This window comes from Schistosoma mansoni, assembly GCF_000237925.1.
Source record: "Schistosoma mansoni, WGS project CABG00000000 data, supercontig 0049, strain Puerto Rico, whole genome shotgun sequence".
In the NCBI taxonomy this organism is placed as follows: domain Eukaryota; kingdom Metazoa; phylum Platyhelminthes; class Trematoda; order Strigeidida; family Schistosomatidae; genus Schistosoma; species Schistosoma mansoni.
In genome coordinates, this window is record NW_017386028.1 from 1,658,535 (window position 1) to 1,682,679 (window position 24,145).

At 34.5% G+C, this 24,145-nt stretch overlaps 1 protein-coding gene across 1 annotated transcript; it reads right to left on the bottom strand.

The window, feature by feature from the left end:
* Nucleotides 1-10,939: 10,939 nt before the first annotated feature.
* On the bottom strand, nucleotides 10,940-23,568 carry Smp_051410 (septate junction protein). Its single transcript, XM_018790630.1, has 3 exons — nucleotides 23,300-23,568; nucleotides 17,427-17,576; nucleotides 10,940-11,419 (listed from the first exon to the last, which is right to left on the bottom strand). Exons 1-3 carry the CDS (start codon nucleotides 23,562-23,564, stop codon nucleotides 10,959-10,961), a joined length of 876 nt encoding a protein of 291 aa, XP_018646143.1. The 5' UTR covers nucleotides 23,565-23,568; the 3' UTR covers nucleotides 10,940-10,958.
* Between the last annotated feature and the right edge of the window lie 577 nt (nucleotides 23,569-24,145).

A 24,145-nucleotide genomic window follows, 5' to 3' on the forward strand; every position in this document is an offset into this window, starting at 1 on the left:
TAAATCGATTCTTACATACCATTACACAGTTAAGCAACAACAAAAAAAAAAACAAACAAACAACGAAACATTGATTTATAGATAATAAACATCAAAGTAGAGCACACAAGAGTTCAAATCTTGTTGACCGAGCGATTGGAATGTTAAATTACCAAAATATAATGATGTTATTCTATGAAATATTACTACTCATTTAATGGTTTTACAATTTAATTGTTAATTTGTACAATTTAGTGAATTTTTTTTGTCTATCAATTAGAATCATTAATGAATGCATTTCATAACTAATTGATAAGCTATTCTATGATGGCTTTCATAAATAGATTGACAGATAGAGCAAAGACGGATAGAGGCTAGCAGTGGAATCCAGGACGTGCGTTTCGTCATATTTGGGACTCGTCAGCTGGATGTAACTACATCTCAGAGTTGATGTTCACTCTGGGAATCGAACCCAGTGAACATCAACTCTGAGTGGATAACGCGATGGCGTTTGAAGCGAAAGGTACTGGGTTCGAGTCTCAGAGTGAACATCAACTCTGAGATGCAGGTACATCCAACTGACGAGTCCCGAATAGGACGAAACGAGCGTCCTGGATTCCACTGTTAGCTACTATCCATGTTTGCTTATAATGCTCGTGAATTAAGGCTATATCGAGGCGATACGCAAAGTATGTACATATGCCAATAAGAGACTGACCAATTACAGTCCTAAATATCAATGAGAAAATTTAAACAAGCAATACTAAGATTGACAGATATTTTGAATTAACCAACATCATGATGATAGCATTCTAATGTTCAATAAGTTTTCATTTTTATTAGTAAGACAACGGTAGATTGACGTTATGAAAATATTGATTAATTATGCGATAGTAGTATTGTGTTGTGGGTTACTTATATCCACATAAGTAATATATAACGACGGTCAGGCATAGAATGTATTTCAGTAGAGGATCGATAATGATAGACGGGGAACGAAACCCAATCGGTATGAAAATGAATGAGACGATGGACTGATAGTTGCAGAAGGAACGTTGAAGATTGAGACAATTGATTGATAGCTTGCAAATTAACTATTTACTATATGGTTCTCATATTTTAGTGAGATATTCTGTAATTTTGTGCCCCAATGCATTCAATTGTCCTCACTTGTTTTCTTGTTCACTACAGTATCATTGTTTATAAGATTCTTGTCTTTATTACTACTCCAACGAAAGTTGTAGTGATACATTTGTCAGTGGTCAGCATTGAACATTGAACAGGTTAGCTAATTCATCTTCAGGTTTCTCCATTTATATGAGATTTGTAACAGTAACTGTAAACTTAGCAAGACAATCAGGATTAGTCAATCGGATTGTAGACAAAAAGAGCTTGTCAAGAAAGTAAAATGAGTAGGTAAATATCAGTCAAGTTTTAAAAACAAATTCAGCCTCTTCCCCGAGAATACTTTCGACAGTTAAACAAGATCTATTCAAACAATTGTGAAAAATCAGATTAGCATCGGCCTCAGATTATTTGCGTATATTAGCGTATATACCAGAAGCTCCTTAAGACAATATTTCACAAATGAAAGGATTGCAATTAAATGCTGTTGACAGGGAGTAGTTAAATTAGCGACCACAATCTTAGGTCTCTGTTAGATGAGTTAAAAATGATTCTATTTCAAATTTTGATTATTACTCTTATGTGGACTGGATAATCCCACTGGACAGTTTATTCTTCCATGAAACCAATCAGCATGAATTGTTTAGTCACTTTTTCACCATAATTCTCAATTAAAATGTACATAAATACTTTTTTAAAATGATAATTAATCATAATTACAGGCAATCTATTTTCGGATATTCCTACCACTTAGTGAGATAAAGTAATGTGTATAACAGTTGCAGTTTTTCTCATACCAACTGGCAACGTAAAATCTGTTATACTCTAATTTTTATCTTGCTGTATGATCTTAAATGTTTTCTGAAACTTCAGATGGCTCAGTGTGAAAGAGTTCATCCGAAGATTATTAAAGTATTGACGTAAAAGTTGTCAATCTAATTTATTTATGAATATCAAACGGACAATTTTGACGGTTTTGTTTATTCTGTAATTAAGGAAAATCCAAAATACTTTTGAATTATTTAAGTCTGATTTTCAAATCACAATAAGGTAAATTTGTTGTTATATAAAAAATTTCAAGAGGGGTTTTCGGGGATATTATAGTAATTTCGATAGTTGAGATGATGATTTAATTGAAGCTAGACCACCATGAAAAAGCCGGAAGCACTGAACGACCCTTTCATTCTATTGTGTGACTCCTCAGCAGTGCACATCCACTATTCCACCTCGCGAGATTCCAACCCAGGACCTATCAATCTCGCGCGCGAACGCTTAACCACTAGACCACTGATTCGGCATCCAACGGTGTTAATTTGTAGTTTCAACCAATCCACGAAATTGAGCGACACATCCACCATTATCTTCAGTGAGTTACTATCTCACAACCGACCTGGTTGAACTCCACTGGTTACTGCTTCTCACTAGTACTCCAGGAAATACCTCTTGAAACCAGTCACTAGTGAGCATTAATATCAGAAGGGGTTTTTGTGGATATTATAGTAATTTTGATAGTTGAGAGCATGAGTGAATTGAAATTAGACCACCATGAAAATTCTCAATTCCGATTAATGAAGCAACCTGTATTATTCTGTTTCCCTGCAGTGCAAATCACATGGTTGTATGTTGAGGTAATTAAACAGTTTATCATGTCATCTTAATTACTTATGAAGATATGTTAAAACTGGCTGCAAATATTTATTGTTTTTTTTCAGAAAACAAGAATTTGATTATGTTTATTAGCTTATAAACCAGTATGATTTGCATCGACATCAACAATGTTTCACTGAATGATATGCTTTCTTCACAGTCTAGTTGGACTAGTCTACTTTGTAATTACAAGATTGACTGAGTCAGAGATACTAATCTTTTTTTCCAAACTAACTAAGTCACTGGAGTCTTATTAAAGGTTCTTGTTCTCGGGACTTAAATGGTAAACCTATTTCTTCTGAGCTTTCCAATTCTTTTTGTCATCATGTTTATGGTTTACTTAGAAGTATCATAAAAGAACCAAAAACTGTCTAGTATTTTCAAGTTTTCAATGGTTCTTCGGTGATGAATGAATGATATTTAGTTTTCCGGATAAATTCAAAATACCAGAAGGGGTTTTGTGGAGATTTAGTATTTCCATAGTTGAAAGCGTCAGTCAGTTGAAGCTAGACCATCATGGAAAATCTGGCGCGAGACTGGTAGGTCCTGGGTTCAAATCTCGTGAGATGTAAGTGAATACGCACTGCTGAGGAGTCCCATAATAGGACGAAACGGCCGTCCAGTACCTCTAGGTTTTCCATGGTTGTCTAGCTTCAATTGACTCACGCTTTCAACTATGAAAATTCAAAATAAATTAAAGTGAGCATTTGGTGCTTTCAAAAAGCTTTAAATAAGGTCATGTACTTTTTTGTTTGGCTATAATTAAAAAAAACCTAATCGAAGAAAAGATTTAGTGAAATGTTTTTTCTTTGTCCCCACAGAAAGTTTTTAGTTAGTTGACCAGAAATAAAAATGTTGTTTTAATAAAAGCTTGTTTTAGAAACCATTGGATAAGATTTGTCTGTAGTCTTGTGCCCTATTATCCGTCCCATTGAGATATATACTTCCTACGGTATATCAAGCACACTATCTAGATGAGAAAACTGTAGAAGTAGGAATGTTTAGTTTCGGAACAGAATTATAATGTATAAAAATAACAGATATTCATACATCTGTCCTCTGTTACTTAGTTGACTATATGTAAGCTGAGATCTTGTCTAGGGCATAGTCTATTTTCTTAAATAGAAGTCCTTCTAAGTAATGTAAATTTAAGATATCGATGGATTCATTAGATAATGAACAGGATGAGAACGGAAGACATATTAGTACTTCCTGGAAGATTATTAGACAGTGAGGGTATGAGGAAATGTATACTCTGTTTATAAATACTTTAAAAAGTAATAAAATTTGGCACATCTAATTGATAGTAGTCATAATGTAGATAAATCAAAATCATTTCGAGTGATCTATCGCACAACGCCATCATTTCCCAACGGAGTTCGTTCCCGTCTTCTTCATATAGCAGAAGCCATTGGAATTTGTACATTTCACCTGAATTTATGTGTACAGAAGAAATTTGTAACCCCCCTATCCCTTCCATGGCCAGAAATAACTTAACAAATGACATTATTATTTTGAAATTTTATTTTTAATTTTGTTTAATTTGGAATTAAGGCCATATCGAGGCAATACGCACAGTATGCACACATGTCAATTAGAGACTGACCAGTTGCAGTCCTAAAATATCAATGGGAAGATTCAAACAAACAATACTAAATGAATTTTGTTATCATTTGTTTACAATTTTCAGCCTCTTTCCGTTTGTATTCTTCACTACCTAATTATTTACATACTTCTTATCACATAAAGGTTTTAATGTTTTATGATCACTAATCTAAGTCTATTTATCAGAAGAGGTTTTGTGGAGATTTAGTATTTATCATAGTTGAAAGCGTAAGTCAATTGAAGCTAGACCATCATGGAAAACCTGGAAGCACTGAACGGCCGTTTCGTCCTATTATGGGACTTCTCAGCAGTCTATTTACCCACGTTTGACCTCCTATTTCCAGTGTTTAACTATTGATAAGACTTTTGTTATCGTAATTTGATATTCTTACTACTATTAATACACCAGACATTCCACTTCTTCTCCTTAAGCTGTTTACTCTCTCTATGGAATCAGGCTCTTATCCTGACCGTTGGAAAACCGCGTACATCATACCACGTTACAAATCCGGAGATAAGACTGACATGAACAACTATCGGCCAATAAATATTACTCCAGTTATCTCTAGGATTATGGAAATAATTATTAGTGACGAACTATCCAACTATTTATTGACTGAACAATTTATTGATGATTCGCAAAATGGATTTCTTAAAAATCGATCTTGTATGACATGTCATTTTGACTTCTTTAATTTAGTCTATTCGCTTCGTAGCCAAGGATATCTAGTATTAGTGCTATACCTGGACATTTCTAAGGCCTTCGACATGGTCAACCACCAACTTCTCATAGGTAAACTCGCATCTTATGGGGTCCAAAACCCGCCACTAGCCTGGTTTGATTCCTTCCTCAGCAATCGACATCAAATAGTTAAAATCAACTCTTCATTGTCGAATGCCGTCCCTGTTAGAAGTGGGGTAATTCAGGGTAGTGTCTTAGGTCCTTTGCTCTTTTTAGTTTTCATTAATGATATTTGTGAGTGTTTTAGTGTGGGTAAGTCCCTTTTGTTTGCAGACGATCTTAAGGTGGTGTACTCATTTTCTCCACATGAGCTGAGCAATATTCAAAATTGTATCAGCACGGAGCTTAACAAGTTAGCACAGTGGTGCTCGAAATGGCAACTGGAGCTCAATACAGCTAAATGTGGTTGGTTATGCTTCGGTGATACATCACTCAACCTCAATCTTACCATAAATGGGGAAATGTTATCTAGGTTACACACAGTAGTAGATCTAGGACTTAGGTACTCCGACGACTTGTCGTTTACTGAACAGATAATGAAACAAACGTCCAAGTCCCAACGCCTTATAGGTTTCATAACTCAAAACCTTCATAACAGCGAATCTCGTATTCTAATGTACAAAGTCTGTGTTCGACCACTCCTCGAATACTGCGCGTTTCTCCTTAGTAGCACGCGCATAAAGGATAAATTAAGACTGGAATCAGTACAGAGACGATTTACTCTTCGTACTCTTGGAACTGATAGTGTCTTGACATATAATTCGAGGTGTAGTAAACTAGGGCTTGACCCTTTATGGATGAGGAGACTCAAACTTAACCTTATCTTCTTTTTCAAAACACTTAACAAACTCTCCTTCACATCCAGTCAGGCGATTCAATATGCTAAAGCTCCACATTACGACATTCGTAACTCCTTGTCTTTAGCGAAACAAACATATTCTAGATCTTCTCTCTATATGAATTACTTTACCTGTAAGTTTTCTAGGCTCTGGAATAATTTACCTCAAACTATCCGTATGTTAAACTCTCTCCCATTGTTTGTTCGCTCAATTAATGCTTTTTGCTCCTCTGAAAATGCATTAAATGCTCTAGCGCCTGTAAGTGTATCTTACTCCACAAGTGAGATTATAGGAACTTTAAATGTTTAACCTCTTACTTGCTATCATTATTTTGTTGTTCCGTGCTCTTTGCTTTAATCTTACTTTCTCTAGTTGTAGATAATTAATAATAACTCGCTCTGGCACTGGAAATAACCTTACAAAACAATGTTGATCAATCATCAGGCTATCCACTTAATAAAAAAATGACAAGTTCCCTGGTGTTGCATTGGCTTGCTGTGACATATGCCATATTTAAACTATTTATCAATTACTAAACTAGCAAACATAAAACTTTCTTATATTTCATGTTTGTTCTCTACATTAAATGTTGATTTTTATAACAATCTGATCATGCCTGTAAACTGGTGTGAATTCTGTAAATATTATTTTCAGAATATATTATTATTATTATTATTATTATTATTACCTGTTTTCCCACTATCAACTTATACTTTTACCTATTATGCTCGGTGACGTATTCTATTTCATTGTAATTATTGACTCAAATAACCTTGATTGATCTAACACTTTCGTATAAATACTCATGTATATTAAAGTAAAGCCTGATGACGATCTAACTGAAAACAATTGTTCGCCTTCATGTGTTGTTCTAATTTTCACAATGGGAATGTTTAATATCCTAAAATCACATGAGAATCCTGTTATAATTAAATGTATAAGATTTGGTTATGTGAAGATGTAATATTACTGCGTAGGATTGGCTCACGATGGAGATTTAGGCTTCAATAAATCAACTGTTCTACATTATCTACCTTTCAACAGTTCGTCATAATATGATTACTTCATTTTTAAGACACGTCAAAATCACTTTTAACCAAAGATGATTTATGATGTAATCGTTTTTAAAATACTGATCATGTGATTATTCCGTCATTTTATGTAAAACTACACATTTGACAATGTCGATTATTTGCTCTTTATTTAAAAATCCTTAAAAGCTTTAAACAGTGTACAAATAATTTCTGCTTTCAATAATCTTAGCTCAGAATATACTTACATCAAGGAAAATCATTATCTCAGCTCCAAGTATTTGGGACTTTCAATTCAGTGAATTATGGTAGTAGTCTATTACATTGATTCATTTACTCATTTATCAGCGTTTATGAGTCATATTGTTAAGGTATTGTCTGAATGAGCTGTTATTTCAAATTAAACTATCTGTTAAATGATAACAATAAAAGTGAGATGTTGATTATGATTTCATATGAAGTTCTGGATATTCATTGTTGAAGAGTCTCAAGCTAGGGACAAAACAGTTGTCTATTCCTTCCTGGTTTTAAATAGATCTCAAGCTAATTTTATACCATAAAATAAACTACATTTAAAGAGGAACGAATCATATTTCCTTTGTCTTATAATATACTCTTTTTCGAACAGTCTACCTATATTTACTGAGATTTTTTATACAAGTTTCATGATGTATACATTATTTTACTGACATGGGAATATGCTAATCAGTTTAACTAAATCAGTCAGTCAGTCAGAACGTAGAACTTCGTGCGTACTTACATCAGTTCGAGTTGTCATAACACATTAGCACAGAGATGCAGTTGTCCATTCAAATGCCATAGTGGTAGAAGTAGTAAGATTATAAGCATTGTGTGAAAGATTAGGGTTTGAAAATGTTATTCAAGGAGTATAAACCAATGAAATAAATTTGGAAGGAGAAAAAAGAAAGGGAGATGAAGAATTCAGAATATTAAAATTTGAGAGAACACAAAGAGTGGATGCACCTTCGCCATTACAAACGATTTTGAGCCATGTCATTCAAAGTCTCTACCCATCGATTGCTATCATCTCGCTAGTCCCAACCAGGTAGTCTACATCTACCAACATGGCTCAGTCCAATTTTCAGTGACTTCATGAATTCGTGCCACGTTTTGGTCTGTCCGCCCCTAGCTTTCTTTCAACCTATAGAAACCTTATAAAATATCGCAAACTTTTGTTTTTGTATATCAGCTAACAAAAAGAATACGATTGTAATTTATTCTTTAAACTTATAAAAAATCTATAAAGTAATTGTTATATCCCCTGGTGAATTATGAATGGTAAATCTGAGGTCTATTATGGACAAATGTAATATGTCTATTTCCTATTGTATAGTTGTTAAATAACTGACCTAATTGTATTCGTGTTCCTCTTATCATAACCTTTATTTTGACCTTTGAACTATTGTTATTGATTACTTTCCCCCTATCCATAGCCACATTGGCCAATTATTGTACAAATGTTATCTTCCTATTTTTTGGTATATTTTGGTCTGTTTGGTTAGTATATAAACCCAGTATGCTTGTGAATAATGATTCATATTGCCGAGGCTGTATTTGTGTTCTGGATTTAACTGGCTGGGCTAGGCAGATAGGAAGGACCGAATAGCACTCAAGACTGCTCGTACGTATTTCCTGTATCATAGGACGTATATATATATATATTAAGAGGGCAAATTCATACGTTATAACAGTAATTAAATGCTAGTCATCATAACATACTTATATGAGAATAAATTCTTTCGGATTCACTTATGAATTATGACTCTCATTCATTGGAAGAACTTGGAGTTTAATTATAGTGAACGTTAGATAGAAAAAGATAATGGAAATAATTATAATTAATACAATCATATGTATATGAGATGTATGCGTTAAAAAAAGTTCTTAACTATACTACTATTTTTAGGAATATTGAAACACCATATATGTGCTAGAAATAAAGATCGATTGCTTTAGAATCAACTATGTAAAAACAATATCGAAAATGTACAAAGTTAGAGGGCTTGTGGAGATTGTTCAGTATGATCAAAGTAGAATGTGACTGCTAGTCTAATTAACCCGATAACACGCGAATCATATTTTGATGTTTGGTAGTTGGAGGCAGTTGGCGAGATGACCTTTTTATAACAAGGCGTAGTTATAGTTTTACGGTAATTGACTTTACTTACGAAGTGTTACGATTTAAGGCTTTACCATAGCTACATAGATATTCTAAAACATAACTCATCATGAAATTACGGATTTGTGTACTGACTGTCCATAATAAGTGATGGGTTAAAGTCAGTGATACCAAATGGTTAATCGAATCTAAGTAACTAAATACAGTAAGGGGAGTTGTGGAGATCGTAGTATTTTTAACAGTTGAATTCACGAGTTGATCTAAGCTAGACTAAATTTGAAAACCTTGCATCAACGGACTGATGTTTCATCCTAGCATGGAATCCACGTCTGTGAATGTGAGATTCGAACCCAGGACCTTTGGTCTCGCGCATGAACGCCTAACCTTTAGACAGCTGATTCGGCATTCAATGGTGTCAATGTCTACCTTCAATCGATCCATGATCTAGCTTAGATAGACTCGTGAATCCAATTGTTAAAAATACTTCAATCTCAACGACTCCCCTTAGTGATAATAACCATGTGCTTACTGGTGACTAGCTTCAAGATGGATTTCCTGGGGTTCTAGTGAGAAGCCGTGACCAGTGGAGTCCAATCAGTGTCTGGTGCGAGATACTTATTCACTTCAGACAACAGATGAGGGGTTGCGCAAGATCATGGGTCGACTGAAGTTAGACATTAATTAAATGCAGTTGTATACCTGTATTCCGGTGGTTAAATGTTCAGAGCTTGAATCACTAAGCCATCGTGTGACATATATACATCTGATGCTCAGTGGCAATATACAGCAATGTGGGTAATTGGATTTAAGTTACTCTTTATGTATGTTACTTGAAAATAAAATAAAGACTGAAGCTAAATCGAACTGTAGATTGGATGTAGATTCCTTTGAACAGTTTTGAATTAATTTTCACTCTATCATAACATCTTATTTAAATAACAGTTAATTATAGTATTATGAACTTAATCAAAATATTTAAATTACATTTCTTTAATTGAGATCATGAATCAATTGATCTTACGCCATCACTGAAAACCTGGAAGTACTGTACAGCCATTTTGTCCTATTATGGGATTCCTCAGAAGTGCGCATCTACGATCTCGCTCTCGAGATTCAAACCCAGGTGCTATTCTAGCATCAATCGATTTATGATCTCATTCAAAAATCTAATAATTTCCACAATTCCATAGTGATATTTAAATTAATTTACTTTCTTAAAAAATAAATATTGAAATAATTTGAAATGAGTACAAACTCGGATCCGTTGACCAGACACTATCAGCACCAACCTACTGTGGGAGAGAACAAACCAGATTTCAATGGAGGAAGAAATCAGGAAGTGGATAGGACACATATTGAGGAAAAAACCCAACTACATCACAAGGCAAACCCTAATATGGAATCCTGAAGGCCAAAGGAGAAGAGGAAGATCAAAGGATACATTACGCCGAGAAATGGAGACAGACATGAGAAGAATGAACAAAAATTGGATACAACTAGAAAGAAAGGCCCAAGACAGGGTGAGTGGGTTGGAGAACGCTGGTCGGCGGCCTATGCTCCATTGGGAGTAACAGGCGTAAGTAAATGAGTAAGTAAGTAAGTGAGTAAGTGAGTAAGTAAGAAAGTAAGTAAGTAAGTAAGTAACAAACTCAAACACTCAATTTATGTATTTGAATTTTTATTCTAAAATTTTACTTTAATACATTCACCTTCTTATTAAAAAGGGTCAACAGAAATAAACGTTTTAAAACAAAAAAAAACTTTTCATATAAATCAATAAAGATTATTGTTAGAATAGTAACGAATGGAATATTTTTTTTACATTTTTTTTCTGGATCAGTTCAATAAGATCAAGTATTCAAATATGAATTTGTTGAATTATTAAAATGATCATTTTGTTTATTTAAATTATGTGTAATTTCAGAATCTTTTGCATGCCAATTTTTATTTGAACTATCAATATAACTTAATGCTGATTGTGGTAGATCAGGCATATAACGTGGTTCTGTATAATAATTTGGTTCATTTAATATAGAAGTATGTGATATTGGTGGTGGTGGTGGTGGTGGTGAACTAATACCCATTTTCTCTTCATCATTTAGTAGATTTTCATTTGTATTCTGTTGATTCATTAAATCACTCAATTTAATATATGTAATAAAACTTATTATGAAACCGATAAATGTACAAATAAAACTTAAAACTCCGAAAGCATAAGACCATGATAATGTATTCAATTCAGGATAAGGCATCCAACGACTATCATATCTAGCTACAGCAAATGCTACTAATGCAGCAGCTAGTGTTAAACCTGTAATTAAGAAACAAAGGAAGCAAAAAACGCAATTTTGTTATTATCAATGGAATATATTGAATAGATAAATGAACCCATGAGTCAATTGAAGCTAGACCACCATGGAAAACCTGAAAATACTGGACGGCCGTTTCGTCCTATTATGGGTTCAACTACGTCTGTTGTGAGATAACAACTCACTGAAGACAATTGGTGAACGGTTGCTCAAACATCGTGGATTGGTTGGAGTTAGACATTAACACCGTTGGATACCAGCCGGCTTAGAGGTCTAGAGGTTAAGCGCACGCGACTGATAGGTCCTGGGTTCCAATCTCGCGGGGAGGGATCGTGGATGCGCACTACTGAGGAGTCTCATAATAGGACGAAATGGCCGTTCAATGCTTCCAGGTTTTCCATGGTAGTCTAGCTTCAGTTGACTCATGGTTTCAACTATAAAAGTACTGAAATCTCCACAAAATCCCCTTCAGATAAATGAACATCATATAAAACCAATGGATTAGCTCGAATAACAGATTTATCGATCAGAGCGATGATATACAAAAGCCGTATGAGCAGTCTTGAGTATTTATCAGTCCTGCTTTCTGTTTAGCCCAACCACTTAAGTACAGAACACCAATAACAACCTCTGCAATATGAATCATTATTCTCAAACATACTGAGTTTATATACCAAACAAACTGATCACATCGTACCATAAAATAGAAAATAACATTTGTACAAGATTTAGCCAAATGTGGCTGTGAATAGGGGGAACAGTAATTAATGGACTAAGGATAACTCAAGAATGGTAAATCGTATAATAATAGTCTATGAGTCACAACGAAGCGAATTAATATCGCTTGTCATCATTGGCTAGCCTGGCTTTCAAAATACATCTTCATATCTGAATTAATAGAGAGTTTGAAGTTTGAGCGTACTATTTAAAAAATGTAACAGGGTTTGAAAAAGTAACTAGGATTAGTCTAATCAGATTTCGCGTTTGTTGAAGTTTACCAATAAGTTGCATTTATAACATTCAGTTGATCGACATTTTCACAGAGATTCAAACTTGTCCACCAGTCCTATAGTTAAGTCCCTCATCACTTGTAATATACTAATTTTTTCTTCAAAGCTTTTCACATCTATTCATCACATATTTTTCAAATAGTTAGCAGTGAAAAAATTAAGTTCTCGTTTTGTTTATATTGACAAGGATGAGTGAAATCATTTATGCTAAATTCGTTCAAGGTTATTTGAGAGGTTGTAGCGACAACACACTTTTAGATTCAAAATATTTTGACTGTGTGAGTACAGTATATGAAACATGATTCTATCACAAAGTTCTACTTATACAACCATATGAGAGTATACTTCAATTGAACTAACAATGATACAAATATGTTATAGGCCTATTATGATGATTATTTCTCAGCTCTGACTTAATTCCATCGATGCGTAGAAAGTTTAAACTATGTGACTCAATATCTAGGTAGAGAACAGAATCCAAACACCCAATGATTTATACGCTATAACCTTAATGTATAGTTTATTATAAATGGTTTTAGGGAATTAATAGATGAACAAGCACTATTTTAAGTTCACATAGTTTGCAGGTGGTGATATAAAATGCAATCATATGAGGTGTGATAACAACTTTATACATTGAGTTTACTGGCAAATTTGATTGCACATTTAAACTGTTATCTTAACTATTTGTTTTTAGAAGATAAATATGCTTGCGTAGTAAATGATCGACTAGTTTTTAGTTTCTAGTTTTGAAAGGTTAATAATTGAAATAACTCACCTAATACATATGTTTTCAAATACTTTATAGAGTTTCTTTTGCAGTTACTTAAGTAAATATTTTCGATGTAATCATATGTTGGCACTCAAGACAATGGAAATCATGCAAAGGGAAGAATTGGTTTGACTTATTTTTACTATGAAATTCAAACTACTTACTATTATGTAAGTATATACTGTAAAATGAACAAAAAGTATAGATCCTGAGGTGTCGTATTCATGTCCATCAGACAAAATTATTGAGAAACAAAACACTATGTTGAAGAGAAAGCAGATCATTTGCTCAGCGTTCATCATAGGATGAAGGCTAAATGAAGAATACCATAACATAATCTACTTATATTTATGTTTACTTTGAAATAAAATGCGAATACATAAGATGCAAATTCACGAGAGAGCGAGTGAGAGAGTTAAACTACATACTATTACCAATCTATGAATCAAAAACGTTTAGTGCGACAAAAATGTCAATTAACAAAACATAGTGTATAAAGCTCAAAGTATTTCATACAGTTTAGAAAATGAAGTTTCGGGATTGTTAAATATTCTCTTCGATATAGCTATGACATTTAAATTAGTGAACAGCGATGATAGAATTAGTAGTTATACAAACAACTAAGAGAAAGCTGATGAATAACGGTATTGTCATCAATCAAACGAAAAGAATTATTAGTTTCCACTTTTCTTGGTTATATTTATTGTTCTATGCATTAGTAAATAGCAAATGTTAATGCAAGTATGCTTATTGATTGATTTTGTTATACTCGAATAATTGGCATTATCATAAATTATAGTCGTATATGTATATATAATAGAACAGACTTGAGAATAAAGTTGCCGAGAACAAATCTTTTTCTTAAACTCAATTCTTGTTTCCAGATTAAGCTCTATTCATTCAAATTAACTTTCTACATATAATTTTGAAAAAGTATATTTAGTTTGGCTTAAGTATACAACCACTTAGTGCTTGTTATAAAACAATAATGTCTTTGCTTACATTAACGCCGCCGTTTCAACTTCATTTATTTTTACTTAGGCCCTTTTTTGCTGTCCAATGCTTCTAGGTTTTCAAAGATTTTCTAACTTAAATCAGTTCGTGATTTCAGTGAAATTTATTGGTCTTCACAACATCATACCGACAGTTCCTATATTACCTATAACTAATTAACGCCACTTTTCTCAAACATTTGAGTCACCTACATTTTCAATTGTACAGATATTCCCCATGGACTGTTCTAATGTTGTTTGAACTAACGAAAGTACAACGGTACTCGTGCGCTACTATAGAAGGGTTATAAGTTACTGTGATACTGGATACTCGAGAACTCAAGCAGGAATAATGCAGTTCTTGACAAGTTTTCATTTTTCTCACTTTTTTTCTTTAACATAATATGAAACATAATTGAGCACCGGTAAAACTGTGATTTATAGACGATATTTGAGCAACGCTTAAATGACTTTGGAATGTCCACTTACTTAGTAGGGTTAAGTGAGGGTTATATATTAGTCTGAGGAATTAGGACTAGGATTTACAGTTGATGGTTAGTGTTACGAATTAGATTTGGTGTTTTCATCACGAACTGACATCAGCTGTAATACCAAAATGGTATTTAGCCAAATGAGTGAATGAATTTCGCACCAAAATGCAAGACCTGCTATCTTAAATCTGATTGGTTCGTCCATAAATTATAGTCTCACCAAAACAGCTTTACTAAGTTGATGGTTTATAGAAAGAAAAACATCATAATATTATAGTGTTAACAGATTATACCTAATTATTAGAGCTGTTAAAGTTCTCGACTAGTGACTCAGCCTGTAAGTTTAAAAAGCAACAGGATATAAACCTGGTCTTATGGATATAGATTATCTGTCCTACAGAGCCTTATAAGGACCCAAATACATTTTTAAGTATCCTCATACTGTCATCGGTTAGAGTCAGGGTCAAGTATTCGGATCTCAGGTTTTCATCAACAACTGAAATCAGCGATGATCGAAAAGTGTTCTATAGCTTTTCACGCGGAAATTCAACAGCAGTTATCTGACTGATTTGTTCATTGAAGCTAAGTTATACTTTGCCTCGATAATAACAGCTTACGATCAAGATATGTAATTTGTTTTTATCAGCTGTTACATACAATCTGTATATGAAAAACGAAGTAGTTTATACGTTTAATACTGTCGATTTTGTTCTATGGCATCAAGAAGTAATTTTGCGTTATCATCTCAAACATTCTGAGCATTATACAAAGGTAGTTCTATTTCTTATTTAACATGATACAAGGTAGTAGTCATTCATATTCGAATTTCGCATCAAAACCTAACAAACGTTTTATCAAATTTCATTGGCTTATCTCTATACTATACTTGTACCACAATTATCGAAAAATATTCTTGAAATATGTTGTAATAATGCACAACTAGCGCAGATAATTCTTTACTGTACAAAAGTTGATCCTAATGAATAAGCCTATCATTGTTACCATAACTTCATTTTTACAAAATTGAATTGTTTGTTTTCAACTTAGAATGCTACAAAGGTTTGCTAAAAGCTATACACATTTCTTTTATGTCTTAGACTTGAAACAAACTGTTTGTAATTTCACTAACACAAACTGTTTGGATGGGTATTTTATTTTAGTTGTAGAGTAGTCGAAAAGTAGCGCGATGTCAATGAAACTAATTTTTTAAGTTTTTCATAAACATATACCAAATGGCTACAATAAAAATTTATTACTTAGTAAAGCATTACCAACCATCTTTATTTCCTAAAAAGTTTCATCTGAATAGTCCAAAGTCACTACCAGACGAATATATTTTCATTTCGACTTTCTGTTTTCTAATCTATACCACTTTTCATATTTGCTAGAACGGTCTGTCAATGTGCACTTCAATCGCTTATATTCAGGATCAAAATCTAACAAAATTGCCAAGCCTTTCTCAACCTTTGGTTGCTCAGTCACATCCTATGATCACTGTGTCTTCAGTGATTAACTTCTTCTTACTTCAAAACGTATCAGGAGGATTCCTGCCAATACAAAATTCAAGTTGAATTATCACTAATGGCATTATTATTAGACTAGTCTTCATTTAGAACACAGAGATATTATGAAGATATCCTTTCAGAGTTAGGGTATTTAAAAACATATATACTTTTCAGTAACTTTATGACCTCAATTTAAAATTAAATTTTTTCTTTGCTCACTTACGGTGGTAGATAGTGTAGTTATAATATAACCTAAAAACATACAATACCTAGCTTTACATGTTTAGTTGCTTAAGGTCAATAAATAATTATAGGTGTGCATGTCACAGATCTTAACAGACCACCATGGAAAACCTGGAAGCACTGGGCGGCCGTTTCGTCCTATTGTGGGACTCAGCAGTTTTTTTTTTCAACAGAACTTAATATTTTTATTAGATAATAAACGCTTTGTTTAAAATTACGCGTCTTTACAGGCTATTGTGGTCGAATTTTAAGGTTATACTTTACCCATATAGTTCACCCTCTTCAATAAAGTCATGAGGTGAATAAAATAAGTACAGATCAGTAATTTAGTTTTATCTAGTTTTGAAATAATCCCTGGGATTTTACAAACAACATTAAAAAGATACAACATTTTGATCGTTAAATTTTGCGTAATATTAGGAGATAAAAGCGAATTTTCCATAGTCAAATTAATCTTGGTTAAGTGAGTGTCTACTTTTAGATCTTATGAACGGCGCGAGACTGGTAAGTCCTGGATTCGAATCTCGCGAGTGAAAGATCGTGGATGCGCACTGCTGAGGAGTCCCATAACAAGACGAAACGGCCGTCCAGTGCTTCCAGGTTTTCCATGGTGATCTAGCTTCAATTGACTCATGATTTCAACTATGAGGTTATAAAATACTCAACTTAGAAGTCAGATCTCTAGTCAGTTAGTGAATTTCACAACAGTAAGTATTATTAATTCACTTTTATCTTCTTGGTGAAGCGTAAACACACCTAAATACAATGTATTTCATAACAGGCATGTTGTAAAGGAATGTTAATGCAACGTGTTTTTTTTAAAAATTAATTATCATAAACCATGGTGCTTATGTTTAGTAAATAATCTGGTAATGAATCCTTAACTCCTACGTCTACAATTCAAAAGTAATCTGTCTAATAAGTGGTAACCGTACGACTTAATGTCAGTTTTTTTATTTTCATTATCCAGATACGAAAATGTCACATGATACTTACTTGTGAAGAAATGTCCTGAAGCGATAAATCTTAGACTTTTGAGGTCAGATTTAGAAATTGCACCGGCTACTTGACTCAGGACGATAAACATTACCAAAAACTGTACCAAAACTCCACAAGATGAAGTAACTTGTATTGTATATAACCATACTGTCAATTTATTAAAAGAAATGTAAATAGTAATTAATTGTCAGCAAAACGTATCAACATTCTAATAAAGTTACTGAATATGAGAAGCTTGCGACAAGATAGTTTTACATTCATATTGCTTTGATTTTTTACTTGCACTTCAGCGTTTGATGCATAAAAATTATTTAATTTGTTTCCTAGCTCTTAAGCGACTGATTTGACGAGAAACGGGGATTAAAAAGGCCTATAACGGAAACTGGTGGATTAGCTCTGACAACACATGTGATCAACCTGGATTATATTGTGAATTTTCAAACACAATGGTGTTTTTTTTTAAAATTTAGTAGGTTGATGAATTGCAGTTTTTGCTTGAAAAATATACTTCCCAGTTAATGATCTCGTTCAACATTCAAATAAGCATTTTTGACTTGTTAGCTTGCTTTAACATACCTATGCTTGTCTACGGACCTGATAACATACCATCTGAAGCAGTGAGGTCAGACATTGAAGTAACTGCAAACATGATCCACGTTCTATTCAGGAAGATTTGGGAGGAAAAATAAATACCATTGACAGACTGGAAAGAAGAGCACTTCATCAAGATCCCAAAAAAGATTTGAGCAAATGTGAAAAATACAGTCATCACACTACTGTTGGTACCACGTAAAGTTTTCTATAGTGTTGCTGAACCGAATGCTAGACTTAGTAGACGCCCAACATCGAGATCAACAGGCAGGATTCCTTAAGGATCGGTCGTGCACAGACCAAGTCGCAACGCTACGAATCATCGTTGGACAATCAATTGAGTGGAACTCGTCACTACATATCAACTTCATTGACTATGGAGTGTTTGGAAGTATGGACAGGAGGACCTTATAGAACCTTCCTCGACATTATGGTGTATCACAGAAAATCGTCAACATCACCCGAAATCCATACACTACAAAGTCGTAAATGGAGGACAGATGACAGATACACTCAAAGTGAGGACAGGAGTCAGACAAGGCTGCTTACTCTCTCCGTTTCTCTTTCTTCTTATGGTAACTGGATTATGAAGACCTCTACATTTGAGGTGAAGTACAGAATACTATGGACAGTTTGAATGCAACTAGACGATTTGAATTTCGCTGATGACCTAGCCCTTCTATCACATACACACGAACAAATGAAGGTCAAGACAGTCAGTGTAGCAGAAGCCTCTGCATAAATGAGACTCAACATACACAGGTGTAAAACCAACATCCTCAAATACAACACGGGGAACACCAACCCAATCACACTCGATAGAGAAGAGCTGAAAGAGGTGGAAACTTTCACGCACCTAGTCAGCATCATCGATGAACGAGGACGATCTGATGCAGAGGTAAAGATAAGAATTGGAAAAGCAAGGGCAGCATTCCTACAGTTGAAGAACATATGGAACTCAAAATAAATATGGAGGGTTGACCTAGGGGGTTGGGAAGTCCTGATTCCAAACCAGTGGTGCTCTAGGATCCTGAAGGAACAAATTGTGTATGAACTAATCGTTGGTCACCGGCTACCATGGGACTGCATCTCCTTACGTTGCTCCACTGCCTTGTGTTTCAGACCTTTAGGTTGAAGGCTCCGGTAGTGGCCTCTTAAGAAAATTACTCGCTTCGATCTGGGCACTCATCAAGTATCACAGCCCACACACAAATCAAGTGACTTGTGTGGCGCATATGCGTTTGGTGCTCCTTTGCACCGATATTTATGTATTCAAATAAATATGAATAAATAATAACTGTCAGCCAACACCAAAGTCAGAATCTTCAATTCTAATGTCAAGACAGTTCTACTATGCGGAGCTGAAACTTCAAAAACTACCACAACCATCTAGAAAATGTACAACACTTGTCTACACAAGATATTCTATGTTCGTTGGACGGATACCATCAGCAACAACCACCTGTGAGAGAGAACAAGTCAACTTCCAGCTGAAGAGGAAATTAGGAAAAGACGTTGGAAGTGGATAGGATACACGCTGAGGGAATCATCATACTGCATCATGATGCAATCCCTAACTTGGAATCGTAAAGGGAAACGAAAAATAGGAAGATCAAAGAACATATTATGTCGGGAACAGAAAGCAGACATTAAAAGGATGAATAGCAACTGGAAAAAACTGGAAAGCATTGTCTAGGACAGAGTTGGATGGAGAATGCTGGTGGGTGGCCTATGCTTCTCGACGAGGGGTAAAAAGCGTATGTAAGTAAGTCGTTTATGGTAGTTTAAAGATGATAAGGTATCAAGTTTTGAATTTAAAACTACATACATTTAAGTGTCCATATGAATGTTCTCCGAAGTTTAGAATAACTTGCAGTAGAATACTAAGCACATAGTTTGTTATTCAAAATCTATGTTTTCTATCTTTGGTCATAATCCTATCGTGACTAGTTGCCCCTGAGGTTATCTGCATAGGGTTTGAATATCGTGATCGAATAAACTCAGGGTGGGTCTCTGTTTAATTTATTGAACAGTCTGTAACTGGATCACCTTGTCAGAAGACGTTTTATCAGCCCTATGAGTTGGTGCCTTGAACAAACAACTGAATCTTCACTGTGAAAAAAGTCGCAAGTATTAAGGTCAGCCAACCGGCCTACCACTTTTATCACTGAGTATTATTGGAGTAAGTACTAGTTAGCCCAGGGAATTTATGTTTCTATCAATTAAAAACATCTTATTCAGGTAAACCCTAGCCTAGCTCATATTAAACTTACATAAATTGGAAGTGGGAAGGAATTCATGAATGTTACCAGTGAAAATCTGTTTTTTCTCATCGAACTTGTGGATTTCTTACCTGTGAAATCACATTTGAAAGTTGTACATTTATACTCGATGTCATCTATCGTAGCCCAACCTACTTAGTTGATGACTTTATTTTTGAGCACATTAGAGTATAAAGTAAAAATAACAGTTGTCTGATATTAGGAGACTTCAATGTACCTGATACTACTTGAACAGAGATGTCCACCATAGGAAACTCTCCCAATAGTAGGCTCTTGATGAATGTAATGCACTATGCTTTAGTACAGTGTGCATTCGAACCCACCAGTTTTGTTTTAAACCAAGGATCTTCTTCGTTAAACTTAACAATCAAGGGTATTGTCTACCTAAATATTCTACCACTGTTAGCAAATAGCGATAATGACGCTTTGTCATTCATGTTTAGTGCTTGTGACATAGTATACAATCTGGTTATAGCTCGCTCAAATGTGTGGAGAGCAAGCATAACAGGTGAACCGGAGTGTACGGCGACAACGGACTGGTCAGTAAATACCACATCATCAACTGATAGAATATAGTATATATTTAGAGGTACACTGCTTCGTTACGTTATCATTTATACAGTTCTTAATACCACGTAGACCTAATAATCGTTCGCTGTGGATAACTAGAGAGGTCAAAAAACATCTTGAATTGAAAAAAGCACTAGAATATTTTAATCTCTACAGGTTCTGAACAGTACAGATTCACCTATTGTAAGACTAGGAATACATTCAAAGAGTTGATAATCGAGACTAGAAAACTGGTTGTGAATTTTAAAAATATTTTGAAAACATTTTTCTCATATATAAAGGAACGAGATCAGAAAAGTGGAGGGATGCCACCACTTTTGGTACTAGAAAATCCATTTATATTGGCAAGAAATGATCTTGCAAAAGTTGAAGCTGTATCAAAATATTTTAGTAGTGTTTTACACCAATGACAGTGAAATACCAATAATTATTTATTTTAAAGGCAGCTTGTCGACAGATCATCCAGTTATTGAGAAAGGAGCTCTCTTATGGTCACTTCAACATCTCAAACCAGACAATTCCAGTGGTCCTGAATGTATTCGTTCCAGGATTGCAAAAGCCCTGGAGGATATAATTGCAGAAGCTCCGGCAATATTGCTTGATATGTCTTTAAGGCTGTCTGAACTGCCAAGAGACTAGAAAGACGTAATTATCAGTCTGGTTTATAAAGCAGGGAGTAGAAACTTGGTCAGTAACTATCGTTGTGTTAGTCTAACCAGTGTAGTTGTCAAACTTATGGGAAAGATTGTCAAATGCTTATTCTAAACTATGCGGAAGGCAATAATCTTTTAGCCAGGGAACAAAATGTTTTCAGAAAAAGCCTATCATGCTTAGCGAATCTGTTCATTGCAAGAGAATATCGCGTTGCGTCGAAAAATAGAAATATTCCGATAGATATAGTCCTCATATATCTAAATATAGCCTTTGACAAGGTCTCCCGCCTCGGTTTTAAATTAAAACTGGAGAGTTTTGGAATCCGTTATGAAATCATAAGCTGGATAAGTAGCTTACTCAATGACAGGGGTAAACGAATAGGGTTAATGGGAATCTGTAGAGAAATGAATTTCCCCAAGGTGCGGTTCTCAGTCCCATTCATTTTCTACTTCATGTGAATTACCAACTGTAGCAAAGTCATCTACTCTACTCTTTGAAAATGACATAAAGATTTGGGAGACTTGTACACAGTAGGTCAGACCGAATAATAGTACAGGATGACCTAAGTTCACGGGTAAAATGGATAGGTAGATGATCACTAGAAGTTAACTCTAGCAAGAGTGAGGTGATGCAAATAAATAACTGCGACGATTTATACCGCTACAAAATATGTGGAGTTGTATTACCTAAAGTAATGGGCTATAAAGATCTAGGAATTACAATAAACAACGACCTCAAAACTAAGAGTAGCAGCAAGGCTGCCGCTACCGAAGGTTTAAGGGTCGTATGGCCTGTTTGTGGGTCATTTCATTAATTGAACGAAGAAATATTCAAAGCACTATACCCGAATTTCGTGAGACCACATTTGGATTGCGATTCAAGCGGCAGGTCCTTATTTCATGTATGAGGCTCATATGCTAAGATGAGTCGTAAACGGTCTCTCTAGCCTATCTTACGATGACAGGCAGAAATGCCTCAACGTATTCCATTATCTTACAGCAGGTTACGGAGTAATCTAATACTGACTTACTTTTACTGAAAGATGAATTGGGCAATATTATGTCTTATGGTTTCTCTCTATCTAGGACTGATCATCTGAGAGAAAATTCTAGGAAAGTTAAGAAGCCAAAATGAAATCACTTATGTCTGAAGTTCTGTTTCTCTCAATGAGTAGTGAATAACTGGATTTCTCTACCAAAACACATAATATCAGCATCTTCTGATGATACGCTAAAAGCGAGATTAAATCTTCGGTGAAACTATAATATATGGACAACCTTTGAGAGACGCCAAAGTAACCTTGCAAGCACCTGCCGATTTACTAGGACTAAATGAGGGTTATAAAGTAGTTTGAAGAATAAGGGTCATGATTCACAGTCGATGGTTAGTGTTCGGGATTAGATTTACGGATTTTCATCACGAACAGACATCAGCCAAAAATAATAAGACATAATTTGGCCAAACGTAAAAGTGAATTTTGTGCCAGAATCTAAGACTCTTTATCCTAAATCTGATTGGTTCGTTCATAAATTATAGTCTCCCCATTCTTAACAATCCCAGTTAAGTATAAGAGACATTTGGGAATCATTGACGATTTCTGTGTTTGATTATTAGCCAAAAATTTGCAATCACATTCACAGGATATATAACAGCTATACAGCCCCTAGCATGTATGAATTGTGTCGCGAAAAAATGATTTAGATGATAAATGTCATAATCACTTGTTTGTATTTGATAAGATAGAAAATACGCTATGGAGGACACAACACCTACTTGGATTTAGCCAATCTCTTATACGGTCATAGATCACATAATAAATGTAGTAGCAGCCGAAATATGCCTTATCATATAACCCAGGTCGCATATATCCATCAAAACAAACAGTCCAAAGACCTATTCTCTGGAATTGGCTGTTAGCTTCTGGAACTGACTGGATCCAATAAGGTGAGACAAAAGAAATGAAGTTTGAGCAAAATCCGAAAGCAGTAAAAAATACTATACATGAAAACAAACGTTTATTTTCAACATCGGGAAGCATATTGAATAATCGCTGCTTCAAATAAACAGCATTAGTATATTTAAACAAAAGACACAAAAAATATGTTGCCTAGTTTTTATTAAGACATCTCTCAAGCAACTCATAACAAAACCCTCTTGTTAAGCTCACCGTAGAGGATAAAAAGATGGTGTTGCTGGCTTTATTTTAGGAATGCAATTGTCGAACTCATCTCAACACTGGTCAGTTAGTTTGACTAAAACAGTTGGTAATACATCAGAATGCATAATTTAGGGCAACTTGCTAAGTTATGTAGGATCTAAAAATCTTTCGATCGTGGAGTAACATGGATTTCGTACGAAACAACCTGATTATTTGAATTTACTTATTGTGAAAGAAAAATGTCATGAAGCAGAGGATTACAGTACGCCTGTTGATGCAGTAATCCTATATATTTTTCAAGCTTTTTGATAAGACGCTCCTCTTGTGGCTTACAAAAGAGTCGTCTGATTTCGGAATAATAGGCAGTGTAGCTGTTGATCTATAAATTTATTTTGTGTGCGAAGACTGTTTGGAAGTGAAGGTAACCATCCAGGTGGAAACCAGTAAAAGTTGGCGTGCCA